General features: G+C 43.0%; 1 protein-coding gene across 1 annotated transcript; it reads right to left on the reverse strand.

Moving 5' to 3' along the window:
• Nucleotides 1-46: 46 nt before the first annotated feature.
• BPIFC (BPI fold containing family C) lies at nucleotides 47-17,540 on the reverse strand. The gene is made up of 13 exons (XM_066634461.1): nucleotides 17,356-17,540; nucleotides 14,189-14,252; nucleotides 12,118-12,178; nucleotides 10,464-10,567; nucleotides 9,607-9,750; nucleotides 8,970-9,149; nucleotides 6,746-6,799; nucleotides 6,406-6,579; nucleotides 5,696-5,763; nucleotides 3,661-3,703; nucleotides 2,939-3,002; nucleotides 1,626-1,702; nucleotides 47-82 (listed from the first exon to the last, which is right to left on the reverse strand). Exons 1-13 carry the CDS (start codon nucleotides 17,538-17,540, stop codon nucleotides 47-49), a joined length of 1,254 nt encoding a protein of 417 aa, XP_066490558.1.
• Between the last annotated feature and the right edge of the window lie 483 nt (nucleotides 17,541-18,023).

An 18,023-nucleotide genomic window follows, 5' to 3' on the forward strand; every position in this document is an offset into this window, starting at 1 on the left:
TCTTCTAAGTGAAGACCTTTCTGGTAATTCCAAGTGTACTTTTATTTTACATTTTGAAGTCTGTAGAAATCAGCACGTAGCCCTGAGTAGATACACAAACATTCAAAATATATGTTACAGGGTACTCACAGCTTGGTTATCGCTAGTATTCCTTCTGGGATATTGTGAATACACAACAAATCCAAAAAAGGAGGCAATCCAGTATACATTGATACTGTACAATTGCCATTAAGTACAATGAAGTGTGTGTGTGTGGGGGGGTTCAGTTACAGTGCTTAGTGGATTGTTCTGAAAAGGGATATAAATCATATACAGTGGACCCCCCAGTTTACGATGATAATCTGTTCCAGAGACACCACTATATTCTGAAAATATTGTAATGTGAACCCCATAATGTCTTTTTTTGGGTGTAATTTGTTCCAAGACCTTGGAAGTTTCTTCCATAAAAGTAAGCTATTCCCTCTCTATTCCCTTATCTATCACCCATGAGGTCCTGTTGGTGGCAAAAGTGAGCTCATTGTAAAGTGAAAAATGTATGGTGAATCTTGTTTTACTATGGAGAATCCATTGCAGAGTGACTTGATTGTAAAGTGAACCTATTTTAAAGTAGGGGTCAGCTGCATGTGATCCTACTTATAAAAATGCACAATCAAACAATGGAATTCAGTATGGGGCTATGCAGATAAAGGGGTTGAGCTATGCAAAACATATCTTGTGCTATAAAGCAACACATTCACAAGGGGAGTGTCTATGTAGTGGCTTTCTACAGTACTAGTTGGGAACTTTAATGCTTAAATAAAAAGCAAGGCTTTGCATATATAAGTTTCTGGAGGATAAATCCATTATGGGTTACAAGCCATGATGTGTATGTACAACCTCCTGATTTTAGAAATGGGCTATGTCAGAATGCCAGATGCAAGGGAGGGCACCAGGATGCAGGTCTCTTGTTATGTGCTCCCTGGGGCATTTGGTGGGCCGCTGTGAGATACAGGAAGCTGGGCTAGAAGGGCCTATGGCCTGATCCAGTGGGGCTGTTCTTATGTTCTTATATATAAAAAGTACACTTACACACACAGGAATCATCCTGGCTTCCATCCTCCTTCTGTCCCTACCTGGTTGGCTTCTTCTCTTCCTGCCCACCTGTTTTCTGTGGTCAGCTGGTGAGATCAGGTCCTCCCCTCCCAGCACTGGAGGCTGGACTAGGATGTGGAGCTGCTGTTGCTCCCAAGGGTCTTCTACATGCAGGGGAGCAGAGCCCTGAGAGCCAACCTGAAAATCTAGCATTGTGCTATGACTCTCAGTTTTCTTAATTCTAGGTGCAACTTGCATATAGACTTTAGAAAATCAGGAGTCATAGCATGACTAGATTTTGGATCAGCCCTGGCCTGTGTACTTCCAGCTCAGAGTAGGCCTGCCCTCTGGCATAGCCACTGCTCAATATGTGTGTGTGTTTTCACAGAGAGGAAACCCTGGAGACTGTGAGTTTGGCAGCCAGAGGATCTGCTAAACACCAATTTTCTGACAAGTCCCAGCTGGCATCAGTATTCATATATCACCCTAATAAGGGTGTTTTGCGTGCTTTCTAGGCAATAGGACAGGTAGATACAGCCACAACAGAATCTCACCTGATGGACTTTAACAGCAGATTCCATAAGTATAAATTTGTCCAGGTTAGGCAGAGGAAATCCTTTCTTCAGCAAACCTTAAATAAAAAAGGAAGAATTATCTAAACATCTCTTAGTAAATAATAATCTCAGGCCTTGCAGTAGTGACTGCATTAACACTTTAATTCATTATTTTAATTTTGAAGTTGATCATAAATGGTCTTAATGCTTAAATAAGGACATATGAAACGTCATTTCATTTTTGGGTTCAGTGGTCCAATGAAGCAGGACAATAAGATTATAGTACTCTGGTTTTACATATGGAAGACTGAGGGCCCAATCCTAACTGCACGCTATGCTGGCAGAACATGTGTTCTGCTGGCACAGCATACTTTGCTGCTGTTGCAAATGCAACTCTGCCGGAGAGCATGGCCTGACAGCTGCTGAAAGCAGCAAGCGGCTGGGACCATGTGGCAATAGATGGCAACAGATATCTGCCACCTGATTATAAGGCTACACTGGAGCTGGGAGGGAGGTGGGGAGGGGTGTTATTTTGGTGTGCAGTGAGATCAGGTAAAGTTTTGGCAGGGGTGGACCAGGGTGGTTTGGGGCAGGCGGGAGAGGATCTCAGCAGCTGCCAAGATCCCAGGTCCCCAGCCAAAGCCAGAAAAATATCTGGCGTAGATCTGAGTAGGTTCATTAGGGTCCATGGAGTGACTGAGGAGGTAATTAAGAAATGTCTTTCACCTCCACCATTGCCTGGTCCCAGCCACCCTGCAGGATGAAGCATGTTTCAGCAATGCTGCATCACACAGGCCAGCCCTGGTTAGGATTGGGCTGTCAATTGGTCAGTTTCCACAATCAAAGCCTCTGACTAGTCAGTGATATCCTACCATGGGTCCTGCTATGCACAGAACAGGACATAAGTTTGCTGATTTACTCTGGAAGTGAATATAAACTAAACCCAAGGAAGAAAACAAAAACAGTGCCATTATTTCATTAGCTGTGGTATTTGGACATGTATATATAGCCTTAGGTTGCAATCCCATACACAGGTGTCTATCCCACTGAACTTAACAGAGCTTACGTCTGAGAAGACAATCATAGGACTGCACTGTAGCTCTCCTTGCAGATCTGCTCATATTGCAATTCACATGATGAAGTAGCCTACAATCTTACTTTAATACCTATCACTTGTCTCAAACAATCTGATGACACAGCAGTGAAAATAATAAATATATAACTATTCATTTTCATTATCCAGCCTGAGGAAGATTTTTATAATCCCACAGGATCAAGTTCATTAAAAATGACACCCCCCACATCATGCTTACCATTGACCATTTGAAATACACCATTTTGTAAAACATAAGACAGGAAGTTCTCCAAAAGCGAAACCTGCAATATTGGAGAATTTTGACTCAGTGACAGCATGAGGGCACAAATAAATGTGGCATTTACTCCAACGAGAAGGCTGCTGATAGAGATTTTTAACTAGTAGGTGCCTATGCTATCATTTGTAACTGGGATTTTATAATTTGGCAAACCTGCATTATGCAGGATTTTATAGCACTTTGTATAATATGCATTTTTCCCAATATCTCCTCTACATTGGTAGCTATGTCCATAACCTAGATCCTGATTGCCACCTCAATTCACAAACCACTGAAAGGAGATACAGTATTTTAAAAATGAAGCTTCAGCTTTCCTGTTGCTTGCGATAGTGCAAGTTCCAACCTGTAATGCTCTGTTTATACTGCTGATTTCAGGTTTAACGGAATACGCTAGATGGAGAAGAAAAAACTTCTGTGAATCATGACACGCTTATGGGAAGACAATGGAAAGTAAAGAAAAATTTATGGTAAAGGACAGAAAAGATGGTAATTAATTACTGGGGAAAAAAAGAGCTACAACTGATGTATAACATCAGTGTGACATTTGAAGAAAAGTCAGATGCTACAGGAATGTATTTGGGGACATAATGGCTCAATCTTTTGCAACCTATACTTAATACTGGGTTTTTCTTAACTCTTCTTTTTTAAGAGCTGAAACTTACCCTGAAGAAGCCAACATTGGAACGAGCCAAGGAGAAATGGAAACTGAAAGGAAAGTACAAGGTTTATGGACAAAGGATGAGCACTTGAGGTTGGTTTCATCTACAGCAATACAACTGATAGCCCAATCCTAAAATGTGCTGGCAGAGTCACATGGCCTCTGCTGTATCCAGCACAGCTTTGGAGCAGGTGGAGGTCTCTTTTGGGTAAGAGAATACTTTCCCCCTCATGCTGAGTAATGCCCCAACCTGTTTTAAGGGGCTACTCAGATCTGTGCCTGCTAAATAGCAGGTGCAAGTTCAAGCAGCCTCACATAAAACCAGGAGACACAGGACAGGGGTTAGGATACGGTAGAGGCCTGCTCTGCCAATCCTGCCCCCTCCCGGATATGATCTGCCCTATTATGCCCTCCCCTTGCCCAGAAACTCCTTCCTCCTCCTCTTCACCCTTCCATCACCCTCCCCCCCCCATGCTGCCTGGTGCACCCCTTATCTCCACAGCCAGCGTGACCGCCCAGGTAAGCATGAAATCCCCCAGGTCGCTGCAATGCCACGATCACTGCAGTGCTGTTGGGGGACCTATTCCTGGGCCACTCCCCTTAAGAGGAAATGGTCAATTTCCAAATCAAGTTCAGTGGATCACGACCCATCAGTTTGGGAACCACTGTTTGATTCCTTTTTCTCTTTGGGTTGTTTTTAATTATCCTGCTGCTGCTATTTTGGTGATATTAATTGTTTTTCATTACACAGGCCTACAAAATTGAGGGTCAGAAAAGTTTTTCCCAAACTTTATGGTGGTTTGATATGAATTTGGGATGCCAATTCCAAAAATGGCATCCGTTTTGCCCCATCATGTCTAGTTTTGTATAGCCTCATTAGTGAAGGGTTCAAGCAGCTTCCTCATGAGGAAGCCATGGTGTATATGCTTCCTCATGAGGAAGCTGCTTGAACCATTCACTAAAGAGGCTATGCCGTGTCTCCAAAAATAGACGTGATAGGGCAAAACAGATGCCATTTTTGGAATCGGCACCCCAAATATACTCAGGAATTGGTGTAACGTTTAAGGAAGCAAAATGTGTGTTGGGCTGTGTTATCATCATCATCATTATTTATTTTCACACAGTCATGTTTTTGACTGGATTTTGTATATATCCACCTATCAAGTCCTTCCCAAGGACCTAGGATAGGCAGCTATTTTTTGTTTTTATATGGTTGTGTAACAAATATTGTTGTAGTATGCATACTGTTCCTAGTAAGGCAGCCTTTTGTAATTGACTGATGGGTGCTTGTGCTTATTCAGAGGGCGTTCAAGTGCTTTTCTAGGTGTTTCCAGGTGATAGCACCAAAGGCCCCTATGACTATTGATATTACTCTTGTTTTCTTGAGCCAATAGTCTTAAAGTTTCTATTAGCAGGACTTTATCTTCTATTCTACTGTTGCCTGGTATTGCAATGTTTACTGTCCAGAACTTTCTTATCCTTCTTGTCAATGATGGTTGTGTCTGGTGTGTTGTGTAGCAGATGCTTGTTGGTTTGTATTCTAAAATTCCAGAGCACTTTGGTTTCTTCATTCTCTACTACTTTTATGACTGGGAGTGTTGGGAGAGTTAGGACAGACAAAAGAAAATATTTCTTTATCCAGCGTGTAATTAGTTTGGATTTCAAGATCTTCTTCACCCTCCTAATATATTAATTACTAATCTTCCTTTTAACTTTTGCATGTTTAATTGTTTCTGCCTAAAGAATGCCTAAATACTTGTAGTGATCCTCTTCTTCCAAACGCTTGATGTTGTTTCCATATGGTGTTTCAATTCCTTTGGTTCTTACCACTTTTCCTGTTGATAGTTAGGGTTGTGCATATGTCTAATCCAAACTCCATTACTATATATCGGCTATATATTTGGACAGCGTCTAAAAGCGTTTCTATTCCAGATGGTAATTTTCCATATAGCTTTAGATAGTAGTAGTAGTTGTTGTTGTTAAACAAAAACTCCTCAATTGGTCTTTGGGGATATAATGGGTTAAAAATTCAGTGTTACCTGTCCAGACATAAAGCTGGCAACAGCTTCTTTTCAAATATGGTCAGTCTGGCATGAGTATTGGCTGTCTGTGAAAAAAGAAAGATTTGTTTACCACGAGCTACTCATACACTCTTTTTCAACCAAGCAAAAAACCAAGGCCCTTTTGTGAGGTAAAATGGGAAATATATTTGCCTGCTCGGTCTATCCCTTTTCCCTCCCTTATTCAAACAGTCTCTGTTTGGTTTTCCCTTGGTCATAGCAGAATCTGATTCTGACATACTTGATATCAGAACTTCTTCCACTCACCCCTTTTAACAACACAATCCTATGCCTATTTACTCAGAAGTAAGCCCCACTAAGTTAAATGGCACTCACTCCCAGTACATGTGCAGCTTTAAAATCACTATTTGTTTAAATAACAAAAGGAAACATTAAAAACAGAAAAGAAGAAGAAGAAAAGATAGGGAGTCTAAGGAAGGAAAAAACAGGTGGTAATGTGGATAGGGTTGTAGTGTTTGGATATCAGACGACAGAGGAGCTGGCATCATAGCTCTCCCTGGACCAAGTGATAGAGCCACTGAAAGTTCTCAAAGAAGACAGCATATTGTGTCTTGTGCTCAGGCATAAATTAGAATTTGTTGCTTTAAGGTGCCAGGTTTTGGTGATGACTCAAAATGCAGAAAGAAAGGCCTATGGACTGGATATTCTCTGTGAAATATGGTACTTACTATGTTCAAGGTGAACAGCAGCGACTGGGTGGTTGAGTTTGGAAGGGCAACTAACACATCCATGGAACCAGCAAACTGAAGAATAAAACGTCCTGGGTGCAGCATGACCACAGGTGCAGCAGTAGCAACTAGATTCATTATTACCGGATGTGGTTCTGCATATCTCTTGGCAATCTGTAGAGTTTCAAGGCAACAGAGAGCTTGAGAGCAGCTTTAGATTGTAAAATAGACATGCAAAAGGTAATTCATTCTTCATTAGAGCTTAAGGCAGGAGCCAAGTATCACAGTAGCTCCTTTTAGGTTTTACACAAAAAAAGTTTTTGGATATAAAGGCACTTACCATGGGAATGAGGCTGCTGAAAGTATCTGTAGTAAACCTGAAGTAAGCAGAAAGCTGTGGAAAATATAAAACGTTAGGCTATTCATTGACAGTTTTACAGTGTGTTTTTGCTTAAATAAACAAATACAGTCAGTTCTCATTTTCTGCTAGGGTTAGGGTCCTGGAAAAACCTAGTGGATAGCGAATTTGCAGCTAACAAACCGTTGATCCTATGGGATCCTATGGGATCAATGAGGTTAGGTACAAGGGATATCCTGGGGAGGAAGGAGCATCATCAGAAGAATCCATCAGAGACCCTCAGGAAACCAGAAGAGTGCATGTGCCAAAATATCTCTGAATGCTGCAGAGACCTGCCAGAGGCTGCAAGGACCTTCATAATGGTGCCTGCAAACAGCACAGACCTCTTTAAAATGACCTGCGGAAGCTTCCACTGGCCATTTTAAAGGGATCCACGCAGGTCACAGGTGCCATTTTGAAGGTCCCTGCAATCTCTGGAAGGTATCTGCATAGGAGATAATAAGAAGAGAGGTGCAGATAATGAGAGAAGGTAGCAATTCCGCCCCTCACGGATCAGCGAATTCGCAGATAGTGAATTTGCATATAAAGAAAACTGACTCTACTGTATGAATCTGGTTTTCTTATTAGCTTAAACTGGTTTTTGTAGCAGCAACTGTTACCCTGCACATGCCTGATCTCATCTGATCTTGGAAGCTAAGCAGAGTCAGGACTGGTTAGTACTTGGATGGGAGACCACCTGGGAATACCGAGTGCTGTAGGCCTATACCATAGTCTTTCAAGACTGAAGGTTGCCAACAATACCATACAAACTGGTTTTTATGTTTGCAAAGGGAGCTCGGTTGTGGCTTCATACCAGCAAACCTCCGTTTAACTTGAAACTACTGGTAATATCAAATAGCATGACCATAACCTTAGTACAGAGAACTCCTGATTTAATGGAGCTCGATTTAACACACTTCAGACATTTTCTGCTTCATTAAGAACTAGTCATAAACATTATACAGATGCCGCTGACATAAATGCATTGGGATTTAACAGACTTTTGGAATTAATGGATACCCCTTCCCCCATGAGTCTATTAAATTGAGGGTCCACTGTAAGTCTGCAGGTAATTCCTTCATATCATCTTCTTGCTCAGAATCACTTTTTTTGTTGTTCTTTTCATCAATTTGTCATGAGTGAGTGAGAATTTTGAAGAAGAGTTCTACAATCTGAAAGCCACATTGGTCATTGTGAATACTGTTTGGTCCTAACAGTAATTGTTTTCACTAACAAATGGAGGTGAAGAAATTATTAATGGCAATGATTTCTGCAAGTGTTCCAATCAGACCTCCAAGACCTATAAGTGGTCCAAGACCTCCTGGCACTTGGGGCAGCAAATGCTGCCCTCCCCTTAACTGATTATATGCCAGCCTCTGCATCTCCTGCTCTCTGAATTGGAAAAGGAAGAGGAAGCTGGAGCAGAGGCACAGTGACAGACCATGCACTATGTTGCATGCACAAGTCCCGTTCAATCCCTGGCTTTGCAAGGTAGGCCAGAGAAAAAATCCTGTTTGAAACCATGGAGAGCTGCTGCAAATCTGTGTGGACAATATGGACCTAGATGGACCAATGGTCTCATTCAATATAAAGCAGCTTCCTATGGATAAATGTGAAGGAGAGAAGAACGGCGGGCTAGAGTGGTGAACGCGGGTTGAATAATATTCATGGCACTAAATGAGGGCTGGAAGTGATGTTATTAACCAGGTGGTGACCAGAAACAAGCAGTTTTTTTCTCACTTAGGAACTCATTAGCTGAAAAAGACAGAAAAGAAAATATGCAGATCTTGATCATATTTGCAAGATATGGAAAACCTAATTATCATGTGGGCAACCCTTTTAGCAATGCTGTTTCTCCCGGTGTGACGCTTCACATCTCAATAGCTGAGAATGGTGTTGATGGTGGTGCTAGGAAAACTTAACTATCACGTGGGTCAGATAAAGACTTTTTGTGGGTTGCATGCAGCCAGAAGGCCATGTTTGACACCTGTGCTCTAGCCTACCACTTTCTGCTCCTCTGCATTTCCTCTTCTGCCGAGAAGACTGGGAGGAAGAGGAGCAGAGGAGGGAAATGTTAGCAGTATAGACCCGAGCAAGGAAAAGGCTTCCATTAACCTCAGATATGTAAAGTTTCTTTATAACACCACATCCTTCAACTTGCACTCACCTCCTTTGCAACAGGGACATTAAAGGCCCCAGAAGTGAAATAAGCTAGCGAAGCAGTCTGAAAGAAATATTCTGAGACTCCGACATACATCATGGAGTCATTCACGTCTGGGAGCATGAAAGAGGCTGGTTTGAAGGGAGGCATTGTGTCTGTGTCATTACCAACTGGGTAGACTGTCCCCTGCAAAGAAAATTGCATGTCTGAAACATATCATCGTTCTCAAGCAATAGTATTTTAAAAACTAGAGAGAATTGTTTTTAAAAAACAAGTTTTTAAATTGTTTTAAAAAAACTAGAGACAATTAAAAATTGTCAAGGATTCCCATCATCAGAGGTCAAATCTGTTGAAATGAAAGTATAATGGTTGAATCATTGACATAGCTATCTGATAATTAGATATTTAGATAGGCAATCCTACTTTTTAAAAAATTGATCATTCAGATGCTTAACAAAAACAGTTTCTGCAGAAATATTATGGACCAATATGCCGAAGTGATTTATGTGAGGTGGCTGATTCAAATTTGTGCTGAGGAGAGAGAGAGAGAGAGACACAATACATTGTGCTAGTTAATTTTCATGAAGAACAAAGACATCTTGATATAGTTCTAGAAAACTGGCATTAAAAAGGGTTATGTTACCTTTAAATCCAGGTCAATGTGTGTCATGTAGACAGTTGGAGAGTCTGTCAGTGAGTTCTCTATTTGTGCAAATTGATCAATCTGGATTAAGGCTGTTGGGATGGGGAAAAAATAGTCACGACTAGATAAACTGCCTTTCTGATTCTACAAAGGATAGACAAGATCCAGAATAGTTCTAATGGTTTTTTTTTTCTTACAGCAGTGTTAGTAGAGTACAAATACATTAAATTTTCAAGCTGTTTAGAAATGCCTTCTTCTAAATGCCTGTTTAGGATGAATTCTTTTGGCATCCTTGATGTAGCTATCTAACAGTTTGTTTTCTCAAGCAGTGTCGGATGAAAATGGTCACAATACCTAGATGATTGGTAGAAGTATATGCCATGCAGCCCAATCCTGTACATGCTTTCTCAGGAGTAATAAGTTGTAATGAGTTACAGTCCAGTCCTGTGCCCCAGTGGTGCCCAGTGGTACAGCAGTGCTGAAATGGCCACCACTGCATCCTATGGGACTGTGGCAGCAGCCAGAGTTTCCTTGGGGTAAGGGAATGCTTTATCATTTTGGTGAAAAATAGCAAAGATAGAGGCCACATGGAGTTGGGTGTTACTGTGAGATTCTTGTGCACAAAGGCTAAAATGTGGCTGAATGAAACTGTATGCACACTTACCTAGAAGCAAATCCCATGAAGGGCCCAATCCTATGGCAGCAGCCAGCACGCTGCCTTGGAAAGCACTGTCATGCGAGTGCCATAAGACATATCGCCGCCAGTGTTAAGCCCACAACACTGGCGCTGAGTGGCTGAGTGGCAGGTTGGAAGGCAAACTGCTGGGAAAGGGGGGTTCACTGACACCTGTGCATACCTGCTCACTACTTTCTCCAGCCTCTGCCTGCACAGCTTCACATTCACTATGATTCTGATCCCTGAGCACTTTCCTGAACAGGACCACTGCCATTCCTTCCCCTGCTGTAAAGGGGAGAGAGGATGCTGGAAGGATAAAAGTTACATTCCCAGGATCTTCCCAACACTTTACAAGAAGCACAGTGGAGAATGATGTTGGTGAAGATGGTGAGGGGCATGCGGGCAAAATGTGTGTGCGGTGTACTTGCAGGCACACTAGTGTGCGACGCTGATGTACAAAGTGTGAGCAGCGCACTGGCTTGGGACACTCCTGGGTTTCCCATTTGTTGCACATAATCTTCAAGGCTTTACTTCCATTGGAGAAATGTTGCATTTTCCCAAGCATTTCAAACGCTAACATTTTTTCCCCAGGAAAATGCAATACCATCCTCTAAGGTAGCTCATTCATTGATACTGCGATAGGTGCATCGAATGTGGGTGCAAGTGTCACAGACACTTATTGGTTATTTCCTGTGACATAACTGGTGAAGAGGGATACCACGTCTTTCTCTAGGTCAGCACCTATCATAGCACCAGAACATCTGTGATATTTTGTAAAAAAACAAAACAGAAAAACACTTAGCACCTTAAAGAAATCCTTGGCAAGTTGTGTGCTTTTCTTCTCCTATATTAGAATGCAGATCCAGCCAGTCTTTTAAAAAGAAACTGAACAGCAGTGTGACTATTTCCCAACAGTAACACTATCCTTCCCTAATCTGTTATGCACTGATAAGATGTTGCATTCATGCCACTACAAAATATGTGCAGCAATATCAATGTAAGGGTTCACCGATGTTAAAGCAGCAGGATGATGCCTCTATTCCTGCTTCCTCTCAGACCCAATCAAAATGATATGATGGCCACACTATTAAAAATAAAAAAATCACGCAGTATAATCATAAATTAGGTGGATTGCTGAAATTGAAAATGAAGGCAATCACAGCTAAACGATTCATGAGGTCAAATGAATAACCACCTGACCTCAAAGAAGGAACATCATTTAAACTGGGTCTGAGACAAAGAACCAACTGTTGTGGAGCACCTGGGGCTCTTGCCAGGCTGTGGCTTGGGGAGGCTGCAGCTGCAGCAGCGACCCTGTTGCCAAGGTGATGGGGACACTAGAGATGGGACTCTCATGGGAGGAGACCTCGTGCTTGAGATTGGCAGGGCATGTGAGTTGAAAACCAGTGGGGAAAGTATTGATGAGAGGCAAGGAACAGTGCCAGAAAAGGGTGAATCAGGAGGCAGCCACTGAAAGAGACTGGGGTGGAGTACAAGAAACCTCCTTCCCTGTCATGAACTGAGGCACTGGGAAGGGGCCAAAGAAGGAAAAAAACATCTCCACACTCCCCGCTCCCCCATTTTTCCTCTATCCCCTTTTGGGCTGCAATCTTATACACACTTACCTGTGAGTAGGGTCCACTGAACACAATGGGACTTACTTCTGAATAGACATGCATAGGATTGCACTGTTAGTCTTGTATTTTTCCCCTTTCTCTTTGTCCTGCCAGGCAGTGGTTGTTGCAATCATGTAAAAGTTGGCATTTCATATTTTTTGATTCTTGAGCTGGAAGGACTCGAGGCAAATCACCAAGAAAGCAACCCTTGTGGCTTACCTGGATGCTCTCTGAATTCCACGCTCATCCTTTGGATCTCATCCTTGATATATGGACACAACTGGAATAAACACAGGCAACAATTGTTGTTCTGGTCAGAACTTACTTTTCAGGTTGGCAAAAAGTCACATCTGCTTGCGAACCTATAGTACCATGTTTTTACATTTATTGCTAGCTTCATCCTGAAGACTAGGATAACAGTTATTTTAAAACATAGTGCCATCCATGTACAAGGCACTTTACAGTGACTGAGAAGGCAGATCTCTTCCTTAACTGTCTTATATACACAAGGGTGACAGAAGAAAAAGGGAAAGGAAAAGGAGGCCAGAGTAAACAGAGAAAGAACATGCAATTATTTCAGTTTTAATATTCAGTTACAGCGTGTGGGGGACCAAGGATATGGAAAAAAACACAAGCTGAATAATTTGCCCTGCCACCGAAGCCAGCTGAAACAAACAAAAAATTAACATGTCTCTGAAAGATATTTAGGCATGGGCTTTGGCAGATTTCCAAGGGAATTACTGCCCAGTTCTATCCCCAGCGGCTCCACTGGGTGCAAAATGGTTACTGCTGCATCCTGCAGCACTGCCACGGCCACCAGAGATCTCCTCAGGAGAAGAGGACTTTCGTGCCCTTCCCCCAGGGAAAGCCCCAGGCCCCACAATGGGGCTTCTCAAGTCTGTGCCGGCTATTTTGCAGGTGCAGACTCGAGAGATTCCATGTCGGGCTTTGCAGCCCAACATGGAGGATAGGATATGGCAGAGTAGGGCTCTGCCGGTCCCACCTCCTCCTGTCCCGGTTCCTCCCTCCATCCCATCCTCTCCCTGCCCCATTCCACCCACTTTCTGCCTCCCCCCCCAAAAAAAATACTCACGGCAAGCCGGTGCAGCAGGAGCACTAGCCATCCATCCATGTGGCACTTAGGCTCAGCGCTGACTACCGCTGGCCCAACGCTGGTAGCCCCTCCTCTCTGGGTGCTGTGAATGTGCCTTACAGCATGTTTCTGACACCCAGTGCCAGTGTTAGGCCCAGTTAGGATTGGGCCCTATGTCTCCAAGAGAACCTCTCAAAAAGCTGGTTCAGTCATTTAAAAGCACTTTCCACATAACCTGTCAAACTTCTCCAGAAATGTATTTGCAGAGACAGTGAAATATGTCACCAATGAATTCCTCAAACATAGCTACAGCTGCCAGGAACTGATACAGCCCCTGGAAAAATGTCTCCAGGAGGTTGTCTAGGACCCATTGTGTGAAAAAATGTTTAATTGTCTGACCTGAAGGTGTCCCTGAAATTCTAATTATATGTGACTCTTTGGCGACAGACATAACCTGATGTAAGTATTAAGAGTAAAGAAAAGTATGTCATCTTGTGAACCAAAGCCACGTCACTGAATATGAGTGAAATAAAATTTCATCTTCTATTTCACTGCGATCCCTTCCCCTATATTTTGATTACCTGTGTAGGAAAAAATGTGTTATATAAAACGGTCCTGTGGATGCTTTCAGATATGACACAAAAAACACATTCTGCAGACCTATGTCTGGAGAGCATGTGTGAAACCTACATTAGCTTGATTGGAAATAGCTTTCTTCTACTTTCTGTCCTGCACAAACAATACTCACGCATGCACTCAAACAACACAGGAGAAGCTTGAAGGCGCTTCTAGGGGCAAGCTACAAGTTACATCTGCATGAAATAAAGCCTTGGCACTTTTCTGTTTTTCTCCCCCCCCCCCCAGAAGTGAAAAGCAGCTTTAGAGGGGTCCGTTTTGAGCAGGGGAATGGAGGGGAGGAAAGACATTCTTCATACTCTATGGCAGCGATTTTCAACCTTTTCCATCACATGGCACACTGACAAGGCACTGAAATTGTCAAGGCACACCATCAGGTTTTTGATAATTGCCAAGGCACACCATGCTGCCTGTGGGGGGCTCACATCCCATTGGCCCTACTAATAAATGACCTTCCCCCAAATTCCTGTGGCACACCCGTGGACCACTTGTGGCACACCAATGTGCCACAGCACAGTGGTTGAAAATGGCTGCTCTATGGAGTAATTCTTGAAGACTTACAGCATTGTTCAAGCTATCAAGGGTAGGGTTCTTCAGAAAACTAGCAAAGTATCTGTATATCCAGCTGGAAAAAAATGCAGAAATAAAAAAATAATCTTATAATCTTACAATTATTAAACGCAGCAAGGGCCCAATCCTATCCAACTTTGCAGCCCCAGTGCAGCTGTAATGCAGCTGTAATGTTCCCTTATCTTGTGCTCCATAACTAACCTCCTACCACAGGATTCAGCGCAAACCCCACTGGCATAGTTACATCAGGGCTGGAAGGTTGAATAAGATTTGGCCCCAAGTCATTTACAGAGTGTGTTAAATCTTAACATCTTGGATGTTAGCTGTCTCTCTGATATGATAATTTTGTATACACAGCCTTTATGATGGGGACAATTCAAATGTTTGGTTTTGCCCACGAGCAATGCCACAGGTGGGACCTTCCAGGGCACATGCTGGGGATCACAGGGGCCCACCCAAATGATGACCTCCTGTGCAACTCATGGCAGTGCGAAAAGTCTTCTTTGAAAACTAGAGATGCATTTTGGCTCTAGCATATAACCACACATGCTCAGGGACATGTGCCTCTATGTGCACCCAAATATATATAGATTCTATGAGTCTTTGGACCATTGGCTTATGGCACACTCCAAAGAAAACTGACGTTTACCAAGGATGAGAGTGCAATCCTAAGCACTTGTTGGTGCCGTAAGGTACATTTGCACCTACTTAGGAGTCAGGGAGTCCAGTACAAGAGGACCAAACAGGAGGGCGAACAAGGAGGGTAAACAGGGGCATTTTGGGGTGGGTAGCGGGTGGGCAGCCCAGGCCTGTGGGGGTGGGTGGGACCAGTCTCTGGCACCTAAACCAGATCCTAATCCCCCTCTCAAGCAGCCCGGCATTACACTGGGATACTTGGATCTGCGCCAGCGATTTTGCTGTCGCAGATTCAAGCAGCCAATTGAGGTGACTGCTGCATGACGCAGCATAAGGGGAAGTAAATCCCTTTACTCTGAGTTGCATTGGATCCACCTCCTACCCTGCACTGGATACAGCACAGGTCGGCCAGCCGGCCTGCCTGTTCCAGCGCAGGATAGGATTGGGCTGCCTGAGATATTGGTGCAAACACTGTAATTCCAGGAGATAAATATACCAATTTATATTTAAATATAAAAGGGAGGGGAAATTAAGAGCATTATGCAATAAACTAAACAAGCAGTTATTAAAAAGGCAAGATAAAATACATTGCATCCTATCAACAGAGGATATCAAGACATTAGAGAGAGTAGCTCTTTTTTTTTAAGTTGGTAGTAAGACATTGAGGAATGAGCTTGACTGATTCTGCAACCTGTTGTTATTAAGATTTTTATTATCTGTTGCTATTCCTCCCCACAGTTTTTTGTCTCTTGTATGTTTGTTTGTCTTATGCCAATAAAGAGTTTGAATTGAACAAAAAGGCAATATATCTAATTAACACACCTATATAATAAACCTAAAACTTAAGCAGATAAAACCTAAGCAATGCCCTGTGAAGACAAATAGGACGGTTATGGACAAAGTGCAGCCACTAGGACATTTCTTGAAGTCTTCTTCTAATAAACAAAGAAGGGAAGAGAAGAGGAAAATGTCCTTTTTGACTCTGCTTTAAGTCCTTTTTGACTCTGCCTGTCTAAACTTTGGTCAAGAGGACTTGAGTCTGCCCTGGGTGCAGACAGCCTGGTACTTTCCTGGGCTAGATATATGTGTCAAGCAGGGACATGTGGTGCAGGGGCGGCAAGTGAGTCAGAACTGCCCCGCTGTAGTCCATGGAAAAGCACCACAGTTTCCCTGCCTGCTTACAAGTGAAAGTAAGGAGAGCCTCCTCAGGTGTAAGTAGGCGGGGCAACTGCAGTGCATTTCCATGGACTATGTTGGGGCAGTTCTGCCTCACCTGCCACCCCTGCACCACACATCCCTGGTGTCAGGGCACACACACAGCAAGATTTTCATAAGTCTATATATATATATGACTTGCGTGTAGTTGTATGAAAATCGAGAGTTAAATGTGACTCAGGATTTTCAGAGGAGCATTTCAGTGCTGCTGTGAGTTACGTGACACCTCCCAAAAGAGTTGTTCTTAGAAGTCCTTTGAAGAGGGTCCTGGGAGCAATGCTACTGGTATCTGGGATGCACCCAAGAAGTGGGACCCCTGTTGCTTGAGAGCAACCCTATTTCGTTTTTGGGAGGAGAGGGAAATCCATGCGACTTCTCCCTCTTTCCTCCTTTCTTCAGGGGCCAATGCAGCCATGGAAAGGAAGGATACAGTGGGATAAGCCCCTTTCCTACCTGCCTGGTGGCCAGCAAGCTGCTGGCCAACCACAGCCTTCTCCACTGCAAAGCCAGCCCAGCACATGGTAAGCTGGTTAGGGCAGGAAAGTCTGGGACACACACATGAGCTTGGCAGTGGAGGGGTTGAAGACAAACCAGGAGGCAACAAGCATGCCTGCTTTGCATGCACAAGAACCCAAAACATGGGTGCCCCCCAGGGACAAATACATTTGGTGCTGACCTGGTTCCACCACCTGAGTACAGCAACAAATCCATCATTTGAGGCTTCTGGTTTTTTTTATTATTATTAATAATACATACATAAATATGTCACAATACATAATAATATAAATAAATACATAAACATAAATATATTAATATAAATACAAATATATCAACATAATATATTTAATATAAATATATTATAAATAATACATAAATATTTACATAACACTTTTTGGCAAAAGATTCACCAAGCAGTTTTTATAACAACATAAATAGTTTCCTGTCCCAAAGGCTCATATTATAGACACAAGGCACAAAGGAAATCCCAGCAAGGAACTACTGGAAAAGATGCTCTGCAGGGATGAATAGGGACAGCTATTTTCCCAGAAAAGTGAAAATGCTCCCCCACTTCCTACTTATAAATACAGTACATCTAAGACCAAATTGTATTGAGCTGCAGAGTTAAGCACATATCTAATCAGATTTAAATGTGCAAAAATACACATTTGACTTCCTATGCCTGTTTTTCAAATATTAGTACCTCAGTCCAGGACACATGGAATCCTAAAACAGGGGGATGCATATGGAAAAATAGGTGCCATTGACTAATTTTTTATATGTGATTAGAAAATTTGCTTGGACCTTACCTAGCTGCTTCGTCCAGCTGGATGTCAAGATCACCAATGGCTGCGTAACAGGTTTCAAGCGACAATGATGGGTGACCGGTTTCATCACGTGACACTGTGACAACAGCTGTGATATGGACTTTTGAAATGATGACAGTAGCTCTTCCAGAGTTTCTGCTGCCATGAATAAAACATAATCGACTCATCTCAACGTCTCAATGTCAGGTCTCAACGTAATGCCAGTACTACTAAGGTTCCATAGTTAAAGGGCCACTGATTTACAGCAGTCCTATGCTTCCCAGCGCCCGCCAGAGCAGCGGCACCAAAGTGGCTACTGCTGTATCCAGCAGGTGCCAAGAAGTGGCCAGGAAGCAGTAGCCACTTTGGTGCCACTGCTCCAGTGAGTGCTGGGAAGCATAGGATTCGGCTGTATAAATCAGTGACCCTTTAACTATGAACTTTCATCCCCTTCCCCTGAGGAAAGGCCCGGCCTCGGCAGTGGGTCTCCTTGCAATAACACTGGCACAGATCCGAACAGGCCCATAATGGGGGCTGCCGCACTACACGAGGCAAGGGGAAGTAAATCCCATTACTCCAAGTTCCACTGCGGCAACTTCCCACCCTAAGCTGTGTCAGGCCAATTGGATTGGGCTATGTGTGCTTTATTAGTCACACTTGTGTCCCACCCT

This window comes from Tiliqua scincoides, chromosome 7, assembly GCF_035046505.1.
Source record: "Tiliqua scincoides isolate rTilSci1 chromosome 7, rTilSci1.hap2, whole genome shotgun sequence".
Classification (NCBI taxonomy): Eukaryota; Metazoa; Chordata; class Lepidosauria; order Squamata; family Scincidae; genus Tiliqua; species Tiliqua scincoides.

What these genes read in the sequence shown, in the direction of transcription:
- BPIFC (XM_066634461.1), bottom strand. Translation starts at nt 17,540, where the DNA reads ATGAGTCGATTATGTTTTATTCATGGCAGCAGAAACTCTGGAAGAGCT. An exon ending in GGAATTCAGAGAGCATCCAG is followed by an intron (nt 10,568 to 12,117) that starts GTAAGCCACAAG and finishes TCCCCTTTACAG; the next exon opens with CAGGGGAAGGAATGGCAGTG. An exon ending in CCAATGTTGGCTTCTTCAGG is followed by an intron (nt 3,003 to 3,660) that starts GTAAGTTTCAGC and finishes CCAATATTGCAG; the next exon opens with GTTTCGCTTTTGGAGAACTT.